Source organism: Camarhynchus parvulus, chromosome Z (assembly GCF_901933205.1).
Source record: "Camarhynchus parvulus chromosome Z, STF_HiC, whole genome shotgun sequence".
In the NCBI taxonomy this organism is placed as follows: Eukaryota; Metazoa; Chordata; class Aves; order Passeriformes; family Thraupidae; genus Camarhynchus; species Camarhynchus parvulus.
In genome coordinates, this window is record NC_044601.1 from 60,284,414 (window position 1) to 60,307,544 (window position 23,131).

The window sequence follows — 23,131 nt, forward strand, 5'->3', positions numbered from 1 at the left end:
ATTTTGACTGCAAAATGTTGAACAATGCAAAACTGACTACAGCCTGTAAAAATTAGGCTGGCCAAGGTTTAATGCCGTTTCACTACCTAATTTTGACTTTGTTTGCTAGCTGTGGACTGACTGAAGAAACCTTTCTTGTCACCTGAGTTCTCCTAGATGGCTGCTTCATCTGTAACATGAAGTGAAATGCATTTAATATCTCAGTTTTGATTCCTTGAGTTGTCTCTTTTCACCTGCCATAATTTGTGGGTACTGGGAATTTGTCATTTATGTGGGTAGTTGGTCTTAATCTTTGGTTTTGTGTTTCTTCTTCCCCTTCCTCCATTTTTCTGCTAGAGCAAAGAGGACACATACTTTGTAGTCTTGCACAAAGAAGAAGGAGCTGGCCTGGGATTTAGTGTTGCTGGAGGAATAGACTTGGAACAGAAATCAGTCACAGTAAGTGATGGCTGCAAGTCATTTTTCTACAAAGCTCACTTTAAAGTAGGCTGGTGATTAGATCAAGTGCTCATTTATCAAGACTCACTGCAAGTCATTCACAGTGTCTCTCAGAAGCAGCAGTTTACCATCTGCTACTGAAATCAGAGTGTCTGGGAAGTGTAATTTTTATTATTGGAGATGGATAACAATTATGCTTTCAGGCTTTAAAAATCTGTTACTGGATGGGGTGGGCTAGATCTAAATCCTATCTATGCATGTAAATAAAATTCTGCATGCAGCTGCAGTGCACAGAGCCTTTTAGGGGAGACTTTAATTTCCAGCCCTTGAAAGGAAACTCTGTGCAGCAAAGTTTTTGAAGGATTTTTCAGGTCACGAGACTAATTGTTGCAGACCTCAGCAAACAGTATGGATTTCATGGCACAAGTTTGTTTTGATTTAGTAAGGCCTGTGGGTGGTCAGTAAATGAGGGTTGTGGTTAGGGTTTTTTTAAGTCTTAAGCAGCATTATGAACCAAAGATAGTGTCCTATTAAGATACTGGTATGTAAAAAGTGACTTCAAAAACAGATCAGTGAGACAGAAAAATCCAAGAAAACTCATGTTCTGTGTGATGGTTTTTTTAACACAAAATGTACATTTAAATTCTGCCCTGAAAGAGAGAGATCCATTAAATGCTAAGGTTAGAAGAAGGAAGGGTATGTCCTCAGTTTTGGGGCCTACAGAAGCCCTTGCAGGAATCTTCTGGGTTTTGCATTTACACAAGACTCATATAAATAAATGTATTTTATATTAAAGTGTCATTAAGTTAGAATATGGTCAAAGTCTAGAGTGCAGGCCTCTACTTCTCTCACTATAGAAGTTGTTCCCTGTCTCTGGCCCAAACAGTGGCAGCTCTGAGCAAGAGGAAGGCTCAACAGTGTCCCCCCAAGAGAGATCCTTAGAGAATTCCTTACCTGGAGACTGTGACTCTACCTAAAAATTAAGATCCTGAGCTCTCTCAGACCAAGGAACTGATGATGTCCGTTTCCTCTATTCTGTTAGCCATGGGACCAAATGAGTGTCAGTTCCTGCTCTTTCTTGACGCTTTTTGTTCAGAGGGCGTAAAGGGATCTTCATCATGTTCTTGACCTACTGGGATTCTGGGTCCTAGCTAGATTTAAGGGTGCTGAGCTGCTTAGATGGGCTGTTATATCCACACTTGGGTGAAGAAGTGGAAATTCCTAGTGAGCTTCAAGGCACTGAGGAGGTGAGCAACTAAGGGAAGGCAGCAGATTTTTGGGCATGACTCCTGTATTCCACTTGCATTTGCATGCCTTCATCTGTTATTGAGGCTTTTATTCCAGCTTTGAATGCTGGCTTAGACTGGCTGGAAATTTATCTCATTGGATCTGTGGGGTTGTAGCAGGTGCCCATGTCAGCATGGCCCTGCAATGAGATGGAATATGAGCCAAAAGGCCTTGCTGCTCGTCTGGGTATTAGGATAAATTCCTAAAGATAATGCAGAAATGTGTCCACAGATTTGCTGCCTTGAACATTTGCTTGGCAGACCTGGTACTGTCTCCATGGGAAACCATATTCTGGCTGCTAAAATTAGAGTGCCTAATAGGCAAGTCCTTAAATACTGGGTCTTGAGTCTTTTAGTCTGTTCCTTTTTGTAAATAATACATATCTAAACTTGATGGAAGTTTTCTCAAAGTTTAATCCACCCTGTATAGAGTATTTTTTTCCCTAGAAAAATGCATTTCAAGCTGCTAAATCATCCCTTTCCATCTATTTGCATGATATTTGATCAGCCATATTGAGGCAAACAATTAAATACTTGTACAGCTGCAGTAAGTCAGAGCCTTTCTGTGCACAGATGTTTAGAAATGTGCATTTGAAAACAGCACAGGATGCATGTCCCAGCCAGTGGGAACTGGGGGAGTGGGTGTTGCACACCACAGTTCTTGGTGGTTGCTGTGGCACGGACGTGGATTTAACCTCTATGTCAGTTGAAGTATGTTAACTGAAGGCCTGTGAGGAGTTTAGTGAAATCATAAGTGACTTGTGATACTACATTCCCTAGCTGGTTTTGGTCATCTTTGTCTTAGAAATGGCCATTCAATAACAGCATCTCTGAATTCCCCCATCCCCAAGTGGAGATCTGTCTGGTCACTTTGAGGGTGTTCACTGGAGCAAATGCTGTGTGCTTGGTAGCCCGGTAGGGAGCACCGGTTGCAAATTGCGGTAGGGTGTCTCTGTTCAGTCTGGCCTCTAGAACACTGTGTATGGTCATGAGGTTAAAACATCCTTGTTAAAATTACCTTTCTTGTAGGTCCACAGGGTGTTTTCAAAGGGAGTGGCATCTCAAGAAGGGACTATCCATCGAGGAGATCTTGTTCTGTCAATCAATGGCAAATCTCTGGCAAGCTCAGTCCATGGGGATGTCCTGAATACTCTTCATCAGGCAAGGCTGTACAAATATGCAGTCATTGTCATCCAGAAGGAAAAAGACAAAACAAACAATTCCTCCGGACTTGAGATATCAGCTACTGGCAGAAAATGTGTGGGGTCTGGAAAGGATGTTTCAATGGAAATAGGAACAGGTATGATCTTTGTCCAAGAATAGTTGGAAGGATTCCTTTGCCGAGCAGACTGAAGGCAAAAATGTCAATGTGTTTTAGATTAAGAGCATCTGTGCCTTATGTGATTGAAGGGAGAAAATGAAATTACCTTTAAATTTTATTTGTTCTCCTTGGAATCTAAATACAGTTTGGGGTTTGGCTGTTTGTGTTAGTCTTTTTTTTAATTATTGTAACGAGGCACAAACTTAGAAGACCTAATTTAGGGCTGAATCCAATTTCTACTTAGGTAAGTGGTTCCACATATTCTTCCAATCCAGGATAAACTCCTTTTAAGTAATAGCAGTAGTCAATGCAAGACAGAAAACAACCAGAAATAATTTTAAAAAATGTTAAAGTCCCATGCCCTGCCATTTATTAAGCCTAGGGACTGAGCTTGTTCTTTGTAAAAGCAGATTTCATACAGTTTCTACTAGAAACATAGAAAAAATATTTTTATGTTGCAGTAAATGGAAGTAAACCTACTGAAATCAGCCATCCCATAGGAAAATAGGCACAAATGGTTTAAGTGGAAATGTATTAGTGGAATAATAGGTTCCTGTTTAGGAACAAGACAGCATTTGATGTAAAGGCTGCACCTGGGGTGTTAGGAAGAGACCTGAAATTTTTTTTTTGACATTTAACACCCAAATCCCTTGAGCACCTATCTGGATGGTGCTGCTTGAGAGCAGGGGATGACGCTCTGTGCTCTGTCCACCCCAGAACAAGGACACGGAGCTGCCACTCAGTTCTTTTTAATCTGTTGGATGTAATCATTACTGTTCTCACGGGGATTTTTTTCCTGTAGCAGTTTCTTTTGTTTTATGCTTACACTGGGTTTTATGATATGACTTTGTAACACAGCTTATTAAAAAAAAAAAAGAAAAAAAGCACTCTGTTAATTAATGGATCAGCCTTTCTGGAATTACTCCCATGGATATAATCTGTGTAATTACTTCAGAATCCCTCTCTGCCCTGAACTCCCTACATCCTGCACCCTGACAAATGCAGAATATCTGCTGGGTCCAGGCACTAGGGGGCAACATTATCTCATAAACAAAATAGTGTTGGGTTATTCAGAAGATCTTTCCACCCTTCCAGGTGAAGGACATCACCGATGTTTTAGATAACGTTTAAAGTTGTCCAAGATAACAGTAGCAGTAATTTGTGGTAACACAGTCTACATAATTATTACATTCACACAAGGCAAAGAGGATCCTGTTTTCCAAAACTGCAGATTTATTTCCTCCTAAGCAAAATCATGTTTCAAGTCAGCTACAGCAATATTGCACTTCAGAAATATCTGCTATGTAGGAGGTATGGTACAACTACAGTTAATTATAATTAAATACATAGATAGGAGACAAGAAACAATTTTTCCCCCTAGTAAGTGATTACAAATTTTTGCTTAAGAGAATGGAACATGTTTGCTTAATTAAACATTTCATTCATTCCTGTTACTTAAAAAGATATAGTTCATTAAATAAGCAAAGGGAGCAAATGAAAGAAAAAGAAATGCTCTCCACCTCCTATTTTTGTAATTTTTCAGTTATTTTGTTGATATTTAGAGTATTTGCTAAATTTGCTAGCTATAATTTTGCCAAAAAAAAAGATGCCTTGGCAGGTTTTTGTTGAACATGTTAAATGAAAATGTCCTTGTGTGTAAATGCATTTTGTACTGTCTCCCATTCATAGCTACAAGAGAGTACATTCCCTTCTGAGAAACTTGGTGGCATCTCCTAGTCTGAGTAACTGAACAACTGAACTCTCAATTGTCCTGTCACGGCACCAAAAGCAAAAACCAACCAAACACAACTTGCTATTTACTGTTATCTGCATAACAAGATGCTGTGCATGTTCAATTGCAGATCCAAACCTGGACATGAATGATGTCATCTGCGTTGAATTATTGAAAACCTCTGCTGGTTTGGGATTCAGTCTTGATGGTGGAAAAGCTTCCATTGCTGGAGATAAGCCCTTGCTTGTAAAAAGGATATTTAAAGGTACTACATGCATGCAGTGAATGTTATCCCAATTTTCCTTTTGTCTGTGCATTGTACAGACATTTCAGTTACTGTGCTCAGCATTTTTTGAAGCAAGGGTGGGTTTTGTGACTCTCATTTATTGCCACTTACTAGGCCAAAGTGGTCATTAAAAGAGAAGTGCTCCCGGGAATGGCTAAGGATTGCATCTGCTAGTAAATGTGGAGCAATCTGCTTTGCTAAGAGTATGGGTCTGTCCACTATTCTAGACATTAGACTACAGCAGCAATCATCTATACAGTGGTCTGAGACATTTATGCCTTATCCAGTTCTCTTTTCTAAGAAATAACATAGTGTATATAATCAGCGTGGTACTGAAGCACCACCCTGCATTATGCCCAGTTATGAATTTTACCATATTTCTGTCTTTCTGTTTTCTTTTTAAGTGTTATTGTTAGGTTTTGCTAAGAATATGGGATATCTGTAGTCAAAAACTGCCAGTCGTGGGTGCTTTGTTTGTCAGCAGGTAGTTAAACTTACATGAACCACACATGGAAAGAAAACAAATCCCAGAACTGTGCTGTGACTGTCATATGTCACGTGTCAGTTTAGTGAAAAACAAGGCCCTTTCTGAAGGTGGCTGAAACTCTGGATGAAACTACATGTGCACAGCATTTTTACAGAATTTCTTTTCAGTGATTTATTCCCTCATCAAGATAAAAAAGTCAAACATGTATCTACTGAATTACTTATCAGTGTGTGTGTATGTATGTGTGTGTGTGTGTTTTTCCCCTCTCTAGAAAGTGCTTTTTAGGGTAAAGGGCATGTTTAGTTTTTGAGCTCATTCATTTATATCCTTACATACAGTCTTTTTGCCCTCCCTGGGATGGCTCATGCTAGTTTAATTATCATTACAGGAAGCATACTTTCATCAGCAGTGAAGGGTATGCCTCTCTCTAGAAGCTTTCTGTGAGTGGTGTTTGTACAAAGTTTGCTATCAGTGTTTGGTTTGTTCATCCCAAGTTTTACAGTCTGCTGCATTATTTGCCTGTTACCCTGTTAAGGTTGAGAAAGTACATCCATGCCACATATAACCTTCATGGTTATTTTATCAACCAGGTTTTCTTACAACTACAGAGATAAGATTCAGCATATTTCAAACACTTATGTTGTTTCCTTCAAAACCAGACATCTCTGAGAACAAAACTTTATCTTGGTTAAAATAACCTTTTCTGTGAGATGCATCTGGGGTACCTTGCTAGAGCTGGGGTGAACATTAGTGACTTGTATTGAAATTGGATGAAGTTGGAAAAAATGGCTTATTTCATCCCAGTGGAAAGCAGATTTTTGTGGGCTCACTTATTTTTCTTTTAACACTGACTCTTCCCCACTTTTGCTTTAGGTGGTGCTGCGGAGCAATCTGGAAACATAGAAACTGGAGATGAAATTCTTGCTGTTAGTGGGAAGTCATTAATTGGGCTCATGCATTACGACGCCTGGAACATCATTAAATCTGTGCCAGAGGGGCCTGTTCAGTTGCTAATCAGAAAACACAGAACTGCAGTATGATGGAAGCACTACGTCTAATCACACTTGCTAAGACAAACCATTTATAACTGTCTAAAAGCTGTCTTTGTTTATAAAGCCACACAAAAGTGTCTTAATGCTTTACAGAGAGGTGCTAAGAGCCTTATAGAACCACTGAGCAAGCGTGTGATGAGCTTCAAAGATCTCACCTAATGATTGGGGATGAAGGAAGCCAAAAGTTAGAGACAATTTTGTATTATGTGGCAGTTTTATTGGAACTTCAAGACCTCTCCTGGGTTTGATTTAAAGTATTTTGACTGAGATAAATAACACTGTGCCTGTCCCTGATATTTTTAGTATCTTGCAGAGTGTTGGTAGTAGAACTTGTTGGTTGCCATCCTGTTGACAAGGGTGGGTTTTAGACTGTACTATATCACTTAGCTGTAATAAGACTTAAGGACACTTCCTTAGGGTCTGGTCCTTTTTTTTGTTGTAATAAGAGAATGTCTGGAACAATCTCACTTTATTCTTCTAAGTGCAGTTTTGCTAAAAGTGCATGACAAAAGAGTATAATTTTGCACAACTTGTATGCCTAAAATACAAGCATTTTATTGCAAAGCTGAAAAATCCTCTTAAAATTAATGAACTAACTCAGCATCCACCACAACTGAATCTACTTCTAGGTGCAGCTTGTATCTGAAGGCACTTGGTGTTAATGCGGTAGAAATCTGTAAGAAAATTATGTCCATATAATAGGTGATTGTCCACCAAGGTGTATACTGAGTTGTTAGTTATGATTAAAATGGGGGCGATAAAAAACTGGGGTCTGAATTTTCAAATTTAGGCTTCTAATGTTAGGCACCTTTAAAATATATATATTTTTAAAAGGGGGATAATTTCAGGTGCTGAGCACTTACAGATCCCACAGGCTTCAGTGACCGCTAAGAACGTCTGCAAGTTGGGCTGCTTTTATTTATCTTCAAGAGGTTTAAGGCTACCCGACTTGAAAGACTCAAGCTGAAAAGTGGTGATCTAAAAATGGGGATTATAACAGATTAAATCTGAGCTGGCCATATTTGTGGTGGCTTTTAATTGGTCTTTTTTGTTTTCTCCTGTCCAGTATTTATTTTCACTTGTGTGAGAGTGGGTTGAGGATATGTGTGTGGATGATGCAAGTACACCCAACTGCGTCAGGACTGGGCTGATACTGAGGGTTCTGGGTGGTGAAACTGAAAACAGTTTGTGTAGATGGGAGAAACCACGGTGTTGGGCACAGCAAAAGAGAAAGGGTTGCAATGCCACAGGAGCTTAGTTTGGATTTTCTCACCTCTGCTCACAGAAGAGGTATCAGTAGTGGGCCATGCTGCTTAGTCTGCTATGCTGGGAGGAGAGTGTATGGGTGCAAGAGATTAGACTCTGTTATTTCTCTTCCTACATCTGGGATAAACAACATAAAATGCATACAGGAGGGAATGGGCCAGTGTCCTTATCAGCTGAGAACAAGTTGTTTGTTCCACAGTGCTCAGGTTGTACATCACATTAGGCTGGAGACTGCTTGCAGCCAACATCCCCAGGGTGAAGAGTCCTCGGCCTGGAACCAGTCCAAGTCTGAAGTGCTGCCTCTGTTTTCAGTGAGCCAAGACACTGCGTAGCTGTTAGAAAAAGGTCTGGGCTTGTCACTTGGCCCTTCCCCAAGATCATACTGTAGTTCAGTTTGTTTACATTTATTCAGCAGTGCTTGAAGCAATTGCTTCCAGGTTAGTGGAGCACTTGCTTGGGTTCATCTCTGTGACAGCTTCATTAGACTTCAGCTCATGATGAGCAGAAGAAAATTCAGTTCTGCAAGTCAACCTGAGACCAGATGAATAGAAAAGCTGTGCAATGTTTGCCTAAAAGTTAATAAATAGATTTAATTCTTTTTCAGTGACGTATTAGCATGTAAATCCAGGGAGAGATGCAGCTTTTGGTTACAGGAAAGGCAATACTGTATGTAGTCCTACAGCTCCTTTGCGTGCCGGATTTCTGCTGAAACTAATTCAGGTTCAGTGCTGTGAGATGACTGTGGAGTTGGGTCCCCTGTGAACCCAAAGCTCAGCCACTCTGTTGGGACTGGTCCGTGCTTCCAGTCACCTCCATGGTGGGAGAGGCTTCAGCAGGATGCAGCTCTTAGGGCTGGAGGACCACACAGATTCCAGGCCTGTGATGGGATAGAAGATGTTACCCCTGCATATTTGCTGAAAAACAGGGAGAAGATAATTCAGCAGGGACAGCTGAATGGTGAGGCCTTGTTCAGGAATGACCAAAATCCAACTGTAATAGAGTGTATAATAGATACATAAAATGCATGTGGAATTTAATGCAGCGTAGTGAATGCATACCTGTATACGTATAATACGTGCAGTGCAGTACTGACTTTTTGCTACTTTAATGTGGTAAATCACAGTTGTGTTTTAGGCAATGGCATTTTTTTCAGTCCACAGTCTAGAATTCCGAAGGTTCCATCGCAGGGAGGTATATGTCTCCCTCACTCCTAAACCAGTGTGAGCTCAAAGGTAGTCTTCATTTTGTAAATTAAAGTTAATTTGAGGTGTCTTAAGATGATACGTGGTGGTATTTTCAGATGCTTATTTGCAGGTACTGTTCATTGTGAGTGATTTAGAAGGCTTTTTTTTCAGTAATCAGATACTGTTCAGTATTTTATTTTACATGCACGTAGATAAGTTTGGCTGAGTAACAGCAAACAGAAATGGGGATTTTTGTGTGTGATTCAGTAGTAGCTATAATTTAAAAGATAGGTTTAATGTTTTAAATCTGATAATAGTTACTATGGGTAGAAAGATAACACTTCTCTACTAACATTAGAGCAAAGCAGAAGAATTGTATTTAACCCTGATTGTTTCTGTTCCTGAAAATACTTTTTTTTTTTCATTGTGGAAGAACAACATCTTCACTGATGTTGGTATGATTACAGTAGCATTTCCTGACATCTCTCTTGGGGTGACATGCCCTGAAAAAGCTCCAGGATTTATGCAGTATGGGTGTCTGCCTTATTACAGACAAGATGGTTAGACCAAGCAGATGTAGTAAATTTTTGGTTACACACCTGGGAAAGTAAATGTTTTTTTTCTGAGAGCCTGGTTGCACTAAAATGGTGGAGGACATTGCATTAGTTCATCAGTATTCAGTAGGATCACAACCATTTTTGGCCTTGCTGTTTGCATATCAGTGCCCATGGTGATCCTTCACCCTGCTGGAGTGTTGGCCAAACTCTGGGAGAGCAGTGACTTGGCAGCTGCATCCTAGAAGACCAAAAAATCAAGATGAAATTATGCACTTCTTCACCAGGGAGCTGAAGGCATTCCAGACAAGGGGAGTTTGCTCCTAGATGGAGAAGGTTTAGGGCTTTGGTGCATCCAGGCCTGGGGCAGCTGAAGGGGTACATCACGGATATGAGAGCAGCGAGATACTGCCATTGCATATTCTGCAACCTGTTGTACCTGGAAGCTCTTTCCAGCTTCTCTAGGGACTGCATCTGTATTGAAAGCTCCGAGATTAGGGAGGGAAAAACGTTTGATCATTTTCTCGCTAAAAAAAAAAAATAGAAGGACAGATAAATATTAAGAAACTGTTAAGTGATTCATATTTCCTAATGACCCTCACTTAAAATTAACCCTGATAAATGTTCTGCAGTCGTTCTTGTCAAATTCTGAAGAAAGTGTTCCCAGATGGGAATGTTTACCTGTTTCTATGTTTAGGTTATGTAAATGTACAAGTGAAAATATTGATGAAGAGTAGACTAGCTCATGAGAGAAATGGGGATCCCACTGTAGGTAGATTTTGTGTGTTAGTCTGATACACTTATTGTATAATATTGTACATTTACACTTTTATTTATATAAATAAAACTTCTTTTAATTAAAACTGTTTAATATGCCTTGTATATTATAAAAAAGTCAGTGCAATAACATGAAATAGATTGTACATTTGTTGATTTCTGTCCCTTCTATGTCAATCTGTATTGCCATAAACTGTTTTGGTTGGGTTTTTTAGTGATTTTGAAAATAAATTGTATCCTTAGTACTCCTCTAGAGATTTAATTTGTTATGCCAGAGTCTGTCCACAGTTGGAACTGGCATCACAGGGACGAGCATGTCAGGGAGAGCAGTGAAAGACTATGCAAATATTATCCAGGTGTGCATCTAAGCTAGAACAAAAATGGCACCCTCTTAAAAACTGCCAGTATGAAGAGGACTCAATCATTTAAGAAGTGGTATGAGATGTTTTATAAAACCTGCTCTGGTATCTTGTTTTTTTCCTGTCCCTGTTCCAAGAAAATGTGGAGTTTTCATGAAAGCAGCAGTCCCTGGAGCATGCTGCCTATAAACTACCTCCTGCCCTGGGCTGTAAGGGAATGGAGAATGATTTTATAAAGCTAGGCCTAACCTGGTATTTGTTCTAGTTTCCCACCTGCTCTGGGGATAAAATTCCCTTCAAAGCCACAGTGAGCTGGTGGAACAGGCTGGGCTGGAGACACTCTGTGGATGGAGTGGAGCTGAAGTGGAGCTCATAGTGGGAGGGGGAGACCACAGCCTCCAAACTGGGGAGGTTTGCATCAAGTGGGCCACTCTTAGACACAGTCCCTGCACAGCAGGCCAAAGCAAGCCTTCCTCACAAAAAGATGAGCCAGCCCAGAAAGTTCTTCTCTCAGCCACCCTGATGCGTGGAATGCCGGAGGTGCCCAAAATGGTTACACTGCCTGGCAGCACACGGACACATCAGCTGGTTGCTGCAGGGAAGGCTGAGCTGGAGGAAGGGCCTGGCAAGTTGGAGTGTTTCTATCTGCACTGCAGGCCCGTGTGCATTGCTCTGTGTTTGCCTGCTGGGTTGGGTGCTTGCAGCAGCACTCCCACATGGCACAGGGCACTCCTGACCTTTCCCTGCTGTACCCATGGCACTTGCCTGCACCTTGTGCCAGGCCTGTCAAGCCTCACCATTTCCTGCTGTGCACGGTGCTGCCTGGAAGGGCCAGGTGGGGTTTTGTGCAAGGGGAAGGAAGGCATTTGCCCTCCTATGCCAGTGGTGCAGAGGGCATTTCCCTCGTGCCCAGGTTTGTGCCCCAGAAGCCGCCGTGTTTGCTTTCGGTTTCCTTCTCTGGGTGCCACGCTGTGAGGGTGCAAGCGAGCAAGAACCTCGTGAGGAGGGATAAGCCCACAGCTTCTGCTGACTCATCCTGTGGGAAAGGCCAGTGTGGCTGGCTCCCAGCCTGCCCTCTGGGCACATGGACTCTTTCCTGGGCTGGAGGGGAAGAGGAGGAGCTTTGTGGTATACCAGTTTTCCATTTGGTTTGGGACCCTTTTTTCCCTATCCCTTGCACACAGCCATGATGATGAGGGATGCTGCAGAGTCTGTGCTGTTGTGTAGTGAAACTGTGCAAGGCATAAAACCAGCAGGCTGGGAAGGAGATGTTTGGGAAGCTGTGGGATGGTGTGTTCCCTCAAGCTTGGTTCAGCGCATTTGTCCCCAACTGGAGCCTGGCTTCTCCCCCCAGGCTCGCATGGTGAAAAGGAAGAAGATATTTTCAGTCATGATTTCCTCTGCCTTTCCGCTCCCCCTGCTGTCCTCTCCTCTTTCACTGACTCCCCCTTCCTGTCTGTCCTGACTTCTCCAACACATGGCCTGAGCTGGGGTCAGCAGGGCTCAAACCTCCAAGCAGCCTGGCTCTTGTAAGATTAGTCTTTAATATCTTTAATTGAAATCTTAATTGCAACGGTCATTAGCTAAGTAAAGAGGAATACAAAAGCAAGAGGACACAATGAACTTACCTGTAAATGGATTAGTACATGTGACTTCATTTATCCACCAAGACTTGTGAAGTACTAGAAAATTTTTACTTCTCTCAGTTGTGAAAGCCTTAGGGCACAGGAAAATGAGGAACTTGAAACATTATTCTACCTAAAAAGTTACATTTCATTTCTCTTTTTTTTTTTTTTTTTACAGCTTTGCTGCTCTCCTGCTCTCTGTTGGTATCACTGAATGCAATCTGAATAGGGTCTGTGATTCGGGTGTATCTGTTCCTTCATCTCTATTTCCAGGAATGTATCAAAAATGCCTCTTTACCACATTTGGCCAGATGCTAATGGTCACTGTCCCCAAGCTGGGATGCTATAAAGAAGGGCCCCTGGGGAGAAGGTTCCCACAGGCCACCCTAGAGTCTGTGGCTGGCCAGGAGCAGGGCAGGTGGTGGCTGGGTATGACACCCATGAACACAGAGAAGTGATGCCACAGGGCAGCACATCACTGCAATGACAAAAAGAAGTAAAACTTTCCCAGACTGTGGCCCTGGGCTGCACTCTGTGGTCCCCATGGCCATGCAGGGTCAGCAGCCAGCCAGCCACAGCTGCACAGGTGGCATGTCCACCCTGCTGCCTCTGTGCTGCCAGTCCCTGGCCCATGCCTTCTTGCCTGGTGCTGGGAGATTTTTGGTCCAGGGTTTGGGGGCTTGATTTTTTCCTTTCTATGCAATACTGGGTTGCATAACTGCTTTTGCAGCCCCTTCTTCCTGTGTCCAGCAGCCTCATACCAATAGATGCCTGGAGAGCGAATGATCTGCATTGTCTAGGACTGATTCCCCACCACTTCTGTTAAATGAGGTGTTTCTTCTTCCCAGGAGCATGGCTGAAACCAGACCGTCTCCATCAGTCTTTAGTAAAAGCCCGTTTTGGACTCTGTTTATAGGGCAAGCCTGTCTTACTTCCTCTTTCATGTAGCTGTGTTTATTAAAGCACTTGACTCAGCTAAAAGACTTCACAAATTAATAAAGATTGCAATAATTAAGTTCTTTTCCTTTACAAAACCCCTCACTTTTAATGATGATATGAAAGAACATTTCATGCAAATAAACGTCATTCCCTAAAACGAGGAGTTGCCCTTCCATCCCGTAGAGTGTAAAGCTGTGACTAAAAGGATATTTTGTGTCAGTCAGGGTATTTTGTGAAGTTAGTCAATATTAAATGCAGAATTTCCTGCATTTCCACCGATAGTTGCATATGTGCTGGCCTCACCTCTCTGTGCAGGTGAATCAGTCTGATACTGTTGCACTGAGCAAACAAGTTACCTTGTTCTGAAATTCCTTGGATTTTTCCTTACATACCAAAGCCATTTCCTTGATGTGCTACAGTGGTGCTGGGTAATGTCCAGTGTCCTGGGGCTCTTGTCAAAAATTGCCTCCCTAATTCCTGATCCCAAGCAGGGCAGACATGACTGTGGCCTCCTGCCTTTGTTGCAGCTTTGTCACATCCCTGTCAGGAGCACAAAGGGGAAGGTGGGAAGCAGAATGCTGCCCTTAATTTCTGCCATGCAGTAGGGGACTGTGATACCAGCTTGGACCCAGGAGCTGAGGGAGGTAGTGCCAGCATCTTATTATTGGCAGTATTTAGGGGTGCTGCTGAAAGTAATTCTTTTTTTTCTGAGATTTGCAAGCTCGCCTGTCCACTACAAAAAGGTTCCTTTCCCCTTCAAGTGATGACCATGTCATGAAGGAGCTGAGCTCTGAACCTCATGGTGCTCCCACCATCCTTCCCTGGGGATGAGGGAATGACACCAAAGCCACCAAATATGAAATGGCTGAAGAGGAAATGGCTGACAGTGTTTTATTTATTTGTTTGTTTGTTTGTTTGTTTGTTTATTTCATGGGATATCTCCTGTTGCTGAAGGAGTGACAGCAACCTCCGCGCTTTCAGAGGGCTGGTGAGAACTGCATTGCAAAGAGCCCATGCGTGAGAAGGCAGGGCAGCCTTGGTGTGGCCTGTTTACACGGCCAGACAATGTCCTGACGCACTTGGGTGAGGACCCTTGTTTACAGCTGTAACAGATTTTGGGACTATTGCTCACTGACAGTCCCACCATCAGACAGTCACCTGCTTCAGGGGAAACCCTGCCAGACTGAAAGGCAATGCATTATATCCCCAGCTCTTCCTGCCCAGCCTCCTTACGCCTCTGTGGATGCACATCATGCCCTCACACCCTCTCGTGTTAATGGGAGGAAAGTGATTCAACTTAGTCCCATCCAGCAGTGTCTACTAAAAGTAATGAGCAGCATATGAGACATTGTTTTTCAGCTGATTTGCAAAAACATCTCATGAGGGGAAGAGGAAGTATCTCCTTGTCTGGCACTTTGTTTGGGAAATACCACTTGTGCATTCAGTCTCAGGTGTGAAGGCATGAGCAGGCCGAGGGGGCCAGGCTGGTTTTCACTTGGGGGACCACGGTACAAATACAACCCAGGGCTGCACTCCAGCCAGGTGCTTTGGTAAATGGAGAGTGTTGTAAGGTGGCAACTCTGTCAGTTTGTTCGCCAGGTGGGTTTGTTTTGCTTTTTCGATATTAGATGCTTGTGGGTGAGTCAAATGCATTTAGATTGCAATGCCATGCCCCAGTGATAGAATTTTTTTCCCCCTGCCCTTTAAGGAGGAGCAGGTCACAAGTATCATGCTATGTAGGTGACTGGGCACTGCTCTGGAGGGCTGGAGAGGGGCCAGACTCCATTGGGAAGCAGGTGAGTGTCTGAATGTTTTCACAAGTATGATCATTCATGCAAGTATGATTTTCTGGTGAAACTTTGCAAAACCAGACCTCTGTGCAGCACCTATGGTAGCACTTTTCACCAGAGTGATGCCCTCCAAAGTAAAAATCTTTCTGGCTTCTGCTGGTGACTAAGTGGGAAAGAACAGGGAGTTGCATCTCTTTGGGATTTTTTTCTGGTTATTAGAAACAAGTCTGTTTGGCCCAGAAGTTCTTAATCCTCTTTGCACTGGGAACGTGAGCTACAGGGATGGTGCTCCTTGCCTGTGAAGCTGGGAAAAAGCAGCACAGTGAGTGAGTAGGGAGCCTGCTGATGTGCTTGGCATGGCAGGGGAGGACCTCAGGCTCTCCTCTGCATGGACACATCTTTGGGTCCCAGCATTGGGGAAGAAGAATGTGCTGTGCAATATCCCCCTGTTATTCTCTTGTGATAAGCAGCATCATTTCCCACTCTTCCCAAACTCCAGCTTCAAACTGTGGAGAAAGTAAAACTTTGCCTGACAAAATGCTGTATTCCTTTCTGCCTGCATCTTGGACAAAACCCTTAACGTGGATGTCCATCCTTTACAAGGAACACTCCTTTACAAAGCTGCAGCTACTCTGGTAGAAGTAATGGGCTCCCAGTGCCACCCAAATATTCTGCAGCCAGTAGTTAACAAAAAATACTAGAAGAGTGTCTCATTTTGAACTTCAAGGTCATGGTTATGGTTTTCTTTTTTTCCTCTCAAAGGCAGAAGGCAAAGCCTAATCTACCAAAGCATACCTCCTGGCACTCTGCTCTTGCCCTCCTGCTTTTGCCTGCTGACATGGAAGCATGGAAGGAATTTGCATAATAAAGCCATGCTTTCGCAATCCACAAAAGAAAACCCAAGTGACAGCAACCTTTGTGACTCATTTTTCTTGTAAACACTTTGTATTTATTATCTTAGCAAGAAGTCAAGACATACATGCGTGAGGCGTACAGCAGCACATCTGGCACACATCCAGAACAGGCCTTAAGGAAAACAAACTCATGTTGATAAAGTCAAAAGCAGATCCTTTGCAAAAGTAACAAAAGAAATCTAGGGTGGACATCAGCAAGCACTTGGTCATATACTGGCACTAACCTCTTGCATCTGTGCCTTTTTCCTGAGATCCTGTTGAACACTGCCATTCTTGACAATGCATAGAAAAACCTAAAACATTTCAAAAAAAGCAAATAGTCTTTGCATAACCAGGCAGACAAATACTGTGCTAAGAGTAAACTTGGATATCCCCATGACAATGCGTTTATGAGTATGCTTTTTTTGGTAATATTTATACGTGCTACAGTCCGAAGAACAGGGTAGGTCCTACAACTCCACACCTCATTTCCTGTTGACTTTGCAAGTAGTATGCATCAAACAGAACAGTTTTATTCACATACTTTTCAGCTATTAATGTGAATGCTAATGCTGAATTCTTCTGAGAGTTCCAGACAGGCATGGTCATTGTTCAGTGTCCTTGATGAAGATTCCAAGACTCCACCAAGCGCAGGATATACAATAGCAAACCTTCTTATGAAGCTGGAGCTGTCTTTGATGAAGAATTGCCCAGCTGGATGCAGTGCTAGCCTGGGAGCTGGTGTTCTGCTGGTCTGGAACTCTTTGCCTTTATTTTTTAGTATCTGAAAAACTGACCTATGTACATGTCAGTAAAATGCACTGCTTTGCAGTATAAGATAAATAACAACTATCTTTGAAATATTGTGTTTTCCCTGAAAAGGTACTGGCTAGCTTAGAGGGGAAGGGAACCATGCACGTGGCTCAAGCCAAGAGCAAAGCTCCCTGTAATGCCACTGGGATGGATGGGGTTAAGTCTTCCACGTGGAAAGAAGGCAAAGTCAGTCAGCTTCTGCTCAGTGACAGAAGTCGGTGTCAATACAAAACAGCCCCTGCACAGGTTGTGAGAGTGACCAGAGCTACGAAATTACAACTTTGCAAAGGCAGATTAAGAAGATATAACAGAAAAATAAATTATAAATACAAACAAGAATTCATCTCAAGACAGGAGAAGGCATAATTTGAATAGACACAAATAACAAAGTGTAACTATACAGCCTTAAAAATTCAAATGTGCTTATATACAAGGGTAGTTAAGAGAAGGAACTCTCACCAGTGACCTTAGAGGTAGCTATGACGCAGCTTCGGCCTTTTTCTTGCTATCTTGGACCCATGAAAGATACTGTTTAAGATGGAGCCTAACATGAATGGAGTAGCAAAGTTATTGTTTGCCTTCACAGCAATGAACATGTTTAATTCAGCTCCCCCGAAGCCAGCCAAAGGTAATATCCCCTCAGTGAGATGGGTCATTCCCACGTAAGCCCTCAGTGGTGATGATGCATCACCATCCACTGGATGTGCTGCCACAGCTCCACCATTCTGGAACTCAGATGAGGAGGCCATGAAATGAAATGGAAAGAAAGTACAAGGTAAGAACCTTTGTCCATAAGTATAATTAAACATTCAAAAATCTAAGGCTACTTTCTTGTACCATGGAAATGCTCAATTCTATTGATATTATTTCTTCAAAGAGAGGTAGTTGCTTTCTTTGAATAAATAACATTCTCAGCAAAACTTGAGATTCAACTTTAGGATCTACTTCTATTGAAGTTATTTTGTTACTTATAAAGACACAGCAGAATTGTACTGTTATCAAGAAATTCTTTGTAATATTGAAAGAATCCTTCCACAATTACCTGTGTATCTGTGTATGTGTAATATATATTCAGATACATATCTTATAATGCCAAAGTATGCTTCCCTCTCTGAAGCATGACTTATTTCCTTTATCATCAGAAAATATTATCCTTTTTTTTGTTTATATAATATCGTTTTATATTTAGTTTTGTCATGTTTTGAACATTTTTTCATACTGTGTTTTGAGATTAAACAAACAGCTTTTGATGAATAGTTCTATTAAATGCTTATGACATGCACTAGCAGTGCATACATTTATATTTTATGTATACATACTATATATATATAAACTTATACTATATATTTGTACTATAGACTAGAACTATGCAACACTGTATTAATTCATAGAATTACAACTTTTAGTCTGCCAAACAACATCCTGTAACAATAACTTTCCAATAAAGATAGTGGTTGTCTTTAACGAATTTTAATAAACACCACTAGATCCCTGTCCAGCAGGATCCACAGTTTAGAGAAGAGTAGCAAAAGTCCAGCAACTGGCTTCTTCTGTGTGGCATGTGATCCCAAATTCCAGCAGACTGACTTTTTTTTTTGCTTCATCCTGTAGGTGGGCTGAGCTCCTCGGTGAAACATGGCTATGGGACATGAGGACCAGAGGGTGACTGGGGAAACGAGGTTCCTGAAAGCGTTCTCAGACCACGGTGAAGGGCAAGTTCAGTCTTGTCACAAATCTCCCCACGTCACCAGCTCCCCCCAAGTCATCACTGCACAGTTTAGGGGCTCAGCCCATCATTATCTTTTTTCCCCACCTGGCATTCATACGCCAGAATTGCTGTAACATTCTTCAGAGAAAACATGTGATAGCCATCCTCCAGCAGCTGCAGTCACCCAAATACAACGCAGCGAGATTTGAGGTTTCTTCATCTCCCAATGTCTGTGGAGCCTCTTCTTCCGAACCCACAAAGCCAAGGTCCTCTTCCGCTCCGTTCGCCGTGTCCGCGGGCAGCCCACGTTCCGGGGCGGAAGAGCTTGGCGAGCAGGTTCAGGAGCCTCTGCCGCAGGTCCCACCTGTCGCCGATGCGGGTCAGCTCCAGGGCGCACTCCGCCGCCGCCTCTCGCCCTGCGGAAACGCGCCTGCTTAGCGCTTTCATGAGATCCCCACAGCACGCTACTTTTTGCCCAGTTCTTTACTTTTTCATCATCACGAAGCACACCCCACCCCGCACCCTTTCTGTCCCCCACTCGCTGGGAGCAGCAGCTGGATCCCTCTCGCCTCCACACGGGCTCCCGCAGCCGCGCCGGGCGCTGGCCGCCCATCCGGGGCTGGAGCCGGGCAGCAGCGCTCGGGCGCAGGACCGTGTGTCCCTGCTCTGTCCCTTCCCTTTGCCTGTCCCTGTCCTGTCCCGTCACTGTTCCATGCCATGCCGTCCCGTCCCGTTCCCCGCTCTTTCCCTTCACCCTGCGGTACCTGCAGGAGCAGCTGGCGGCGCGGCTTTGCGCAGGGTCCGGCCAGGCATCATCGCGGCGGTGGGACAGGCTCGGCGGGGCACAGAGCTCCGGGGCTCGGCGAGGTTCGGCACGGGGCGCCCAGGCTCGGTTCGGCGGGGCACGGAGCGCCCAGGCTCGGCGGGACACGGAGCGCCCAGGCTCGGCGGGACACGGAGGGCTCACGCTGCTCTCGGGCCGGCGGCTGCAGCGTTCTGCCGGCTCGGAGGCGGAGCGCGGCACTAAAAGCCAGTCCAGCGGGGATTTCCCCCGGCCCTGACGTAACGAAAAGGCGCGGGGTTCCCTCCCCCCGCGCCCGGCGGGCAGGCGGTGGCGTGCCCGGGCGGCGCGGGGCCACGGCCGGGACACCGCCCACGCTGCCGGCCCGGAGCGGGCTGGAGGGATGCGGTGCGCGGGGCGGGAGGAGATGGGAGGATGGGCTGTGCGCGGGGCAGGCGAGGTGGAGGGATGGGGAGTGCTGAGGGAAAAGGGTATGGAGGTGTGGAGTGGGCTTGCGGTGGGTCAAGGGAGATGAACGGTGGGGTTTGCATCGTCTGCGTAAGAAGAGGAGAGGGGCGAGGTGGCCTTGCCCTAGGGAAAGAGAGATGGGAGGGTGGGCTGTGCTAGTGGTGGTGGTGGTCCTGGAAAGGTGGACAGGGTTGCAATGATGATGCTGAGGAAGAAGAGGTGGAAGGATGGAGAGTGCTTGGACAAGCAGAAGAAACAGATAGGGTGTGTTATTATCACAGAAGTATAGAATAGTTTGATTTGGAAGGGATTTCTTAAAGGTTGTCTAGACCAGCCCCACTGTATTTTGCTGCTTGTAGCCACAAAGACAGAAAGATCTTCAGCTAGATCAGGTTGCTCCAAGCCCCATTCAACCTAACCCTCGATGTTTCCCAGGATGGAACATCCACCACCTCTCTGGGCAGCCTGTGCTGGTATTTCACCATGCAAATGAAAAACTTCCTCCTTATAGTTAATCTAATCAATGCACCACGAGTTTAAATCATTACCCTTTGTCCTATTGCAAAAGGCCCTTCTAAAATATCTGTCCCAGATTTTCTTGTAGGCCTCCTCCAGGTACTGGAAGGCTGCAATAAAGAGTTCCCAGAGCCTCCTTTTCACCAGGCTGAGCAACCCCAATTCTCTAAACCTTCTTTCTATTCAAAGTGATGGTGACCTTGCCCTCAAACCAAGCATGGGGAAACAAGCTAGCCCATACTCATGTACCACTTGCAACAGCTTGGGCCACCCCCCACCACCACTGCTGGATCTTCCCTGTGGCAGTGCAGGGTCTGCATGGCATGGCTCTGGCTGACACATGCCAGGGCACACTTACCTGTGCGCGCTGTAATTTTAGATTGTGCTTTTTGCAAGAAGCAAGAGCTAGAACAAAGTCACCCTCATGTCTTTGTGATTGTTGCACAATGTTGGGAGAGCTGCCAGTGATAGGTGGATCTCTCATCTGCCTCCCCTCTCTCAGAGAGTTGATATTTCATGTTGTGACACAGGCCAGACTTCTGCTTTTAGGGGAAAATTAAAACTGCTTGATGTAAAGAGAGCACAGATGGGGCAGACATAACAAAGAACTGATTTGTGGCTGAAAGTCAGTAAATTACTACCTCTCCCATCAAAACACAACTTAAAATGTCATAGTGTAATACAGACCCACAACCGGATGTTGAGAGGCTCCATTCTATGGGGTAGGAGCCTGTGTCAAGTGTCTAGAAATGCTGGTGACTTTGAAGTTCCATTAAAAGGGGAATCATCACCAGCTCAGTGCAGACAGCCTTTTTCCTGCTATTTTCCAGAATGATGGCACGCTTGAAACACGGCTGATTTCGCTCCCTGTGTAGGAAACCTCAGCCCCTTGGTGCCCGACAGGAGGCAGCTGGCACAGTGGTGCTGCAGGGCTGGCATGTGTGAGGGGCAGTGATGCGAGCTCATGGAGAGGGCATTTCTCAGGGTGAGATATCTGAATGAAAGCTATAGCTGGATGAGGCTTTTGCAAGGCCAAAACAGTAAACTGGCTCTGTCAGCACCACACAGTGCACCCTGCCAGATTGTGACCTGGTGTCAGAGCAGCTCAGGTTGGCCACAGAGAAGTTTCTAATATTTTTGAGGATGTATTGCCTTCGTCTCTCAGCTGGTATAAAACCTATATGGCATGTGGGCTAATTTCCTTGACCCGATGTTCTTGGGGTCCCTTCAGCTGTATGAACACTGCTGTTAGTAACTCAGCCCTGTTCAGTCAGAGCTGGCCTTTGACAGTCATTTCTGTTATATAAGAAACTGTGTCTTCAAAACAAGTTTGTTGGGTTTTGGGAGATGGCAAGGCAGGTAAACAGGTCAGGAGGATGTTTGCATGATGCGTCATCCCTCGTGGAGGAGGTGTGGTGGTCTGCAGCATGCGATGCCCAGGGCTGCATCTCACAGCCACAGTCCAACAGCTGCTCCACAAATCATGGAAGCCTCTCCAGAATGTGAGCACAAGGGGCTGGGGCCTTACTGAGAGTGCCCCCCTACTAAGGGGCACCCCACATGCCCCTCCTTCCCTACTCAGTGCTCAGCAGTGCCTAGTGCGGGCGAAGAACCCACAGACTCAAGCCATGAGGTCATACTGGTCTCTTGTGCTGCTGGCACGTGTGTGTGACTTTGCACATTTATTTTGCATGTTTAGACAGAGCCAGGTATGACCTGCAGCTCGTTCTTCTTTGTGAATCTGGAGACAGATTAAATCCTTGGGCAAATTATTTAAATTACTCTTCCTCTAGTGAAGCCAAAACCAAATTAACCTCAATCCTGTCCTGCTCAGCAACACTTCCTCACCCTGAAGGCAGATAAGCTTAAAGGGCATCTTGTCACTATACCCCCACAGCCACACAGAGAGATGGGCCCTTCTTTTGGGTGTATGTGGGAGACATACTTTCCTAGCAGGGCAGCTGGGCTCAAACCAGTGGGATAGTTGAGAGCATTAATTTATTTTCTTTGTTTTATTTTAAAGTAGTGATAAAGGTAATAAAAATGGGATAATAGATAATAAAGGATACAATGGAATACAGAAGGATAAAAGGTAATAAAAAACGGCACACTTCAGTGTGCAAAATGGGTTAATAGACCAACCTGTGAGCCCAAGTCCCTAAAGTGCTTGTCTCCCTCTTGCTGCAGTCAGAGCCATGTACCTGAGTGCAGTGGTGTAATGCAGGGAGACCCACTGCTGTTTAGAGGGGAATTGCCTCAATTTCCAAAACTGACCCACATCCTTGCAGGGTTTTCCTGGTGTATGAGGGAGTTACTGATGTGTAAATCACAGCCCATTTCGGCGGGAACAGCACACAGTGGGGCTGCTGCTAATTATAGGATTGTGCAACAGGGCTGAGCGAAAAGAAGTAGATGGTGGTTTCAAAAGCCACTGGCAAGCTCTGACGTTTTCTTGTTTCGATTCCCCTAAATAAAGAAGTGTCTCTGTGGAAAGCACAGACCCCTGGGAATCTGCTCTACCAGCAGCCACAAAAGTTGTTTCTTGCTGTGGCCACACTGAGCAGGACCACAGGTCACCAGCTGGGCACAGCCATGGCAGGGAGCAAAGCAGCAGCCCAAGGAGCACTGCCCACTGGAGCTGCTGTTCAGTTTATTTCTGCTTAGTACCATTCAAAATTATTGCAATTACACAGCTGAGAAGAGAAAATCATCTTTAGATAATGTGCCCCAAGCTTCACTGGTGTGGGTGATGTGGTTTTATCGGGAACGTGTCCATAAAAGACAGCATGTGACATACTCTCACCACACATAAAAACAGTGGGCAGGCTTACTGAAAGGAAATCGAATGTTGCAGAA

General features: G+C 44.2%; 2 protein-coding genes across 2 annotated transcripts in view; one reads left to right on the top strand and one right to left on the bottom strand.

The window, feature by feature from the left end:
* The window catches only part of PDZD2 (PDZ domain containing 2), a 202,410-nt gene extending 191,941 nt beyond the window's left edge, over positions 1-10,469 (top strand). The window contains 4 exon segments of the mRNA XM_030968474.1: positions 337-438; positions 2,754-3,024; positions 4,908-5,042; positions 6,424-10,469. Coding sequence (XP_030824334.1) covers positions 337-438; positions 2,754-3,024; positions 4,908-5,042; positions 6,424-6,590 — 675 coding nt within the window. The 3' untranslated portion in view covers positions 6,591-10,469.
* A 7,391-nt stretch (positions 10,470-17,860) lies between these two features.
* PMAIP1 (phorbol-12-myristate-13-acetate-induced protein 1) lies at positions 17,861-19,491 on the bottom strand. Its single transcript, XM_030969004.1, has 2 exons — positions 19,275-19,491; positions 17,861-18,926 (listed from the first exon to the last, which is right to left on the bottom strand). Exons 1-2 carry the CDS (start codon positions 19,324-19,326, stop codon positions 18,727-18,729), a joined length of 252 nt encoding a protein of 83 aa, XP_030824864.1. The 5' UTR covers positions 19,327-19,491; the 3' UTR covers positions 17,861-18,726.
* Between the last annotated feature and the right edge of the window lie 3,640 nt (positions 19,492-23,131).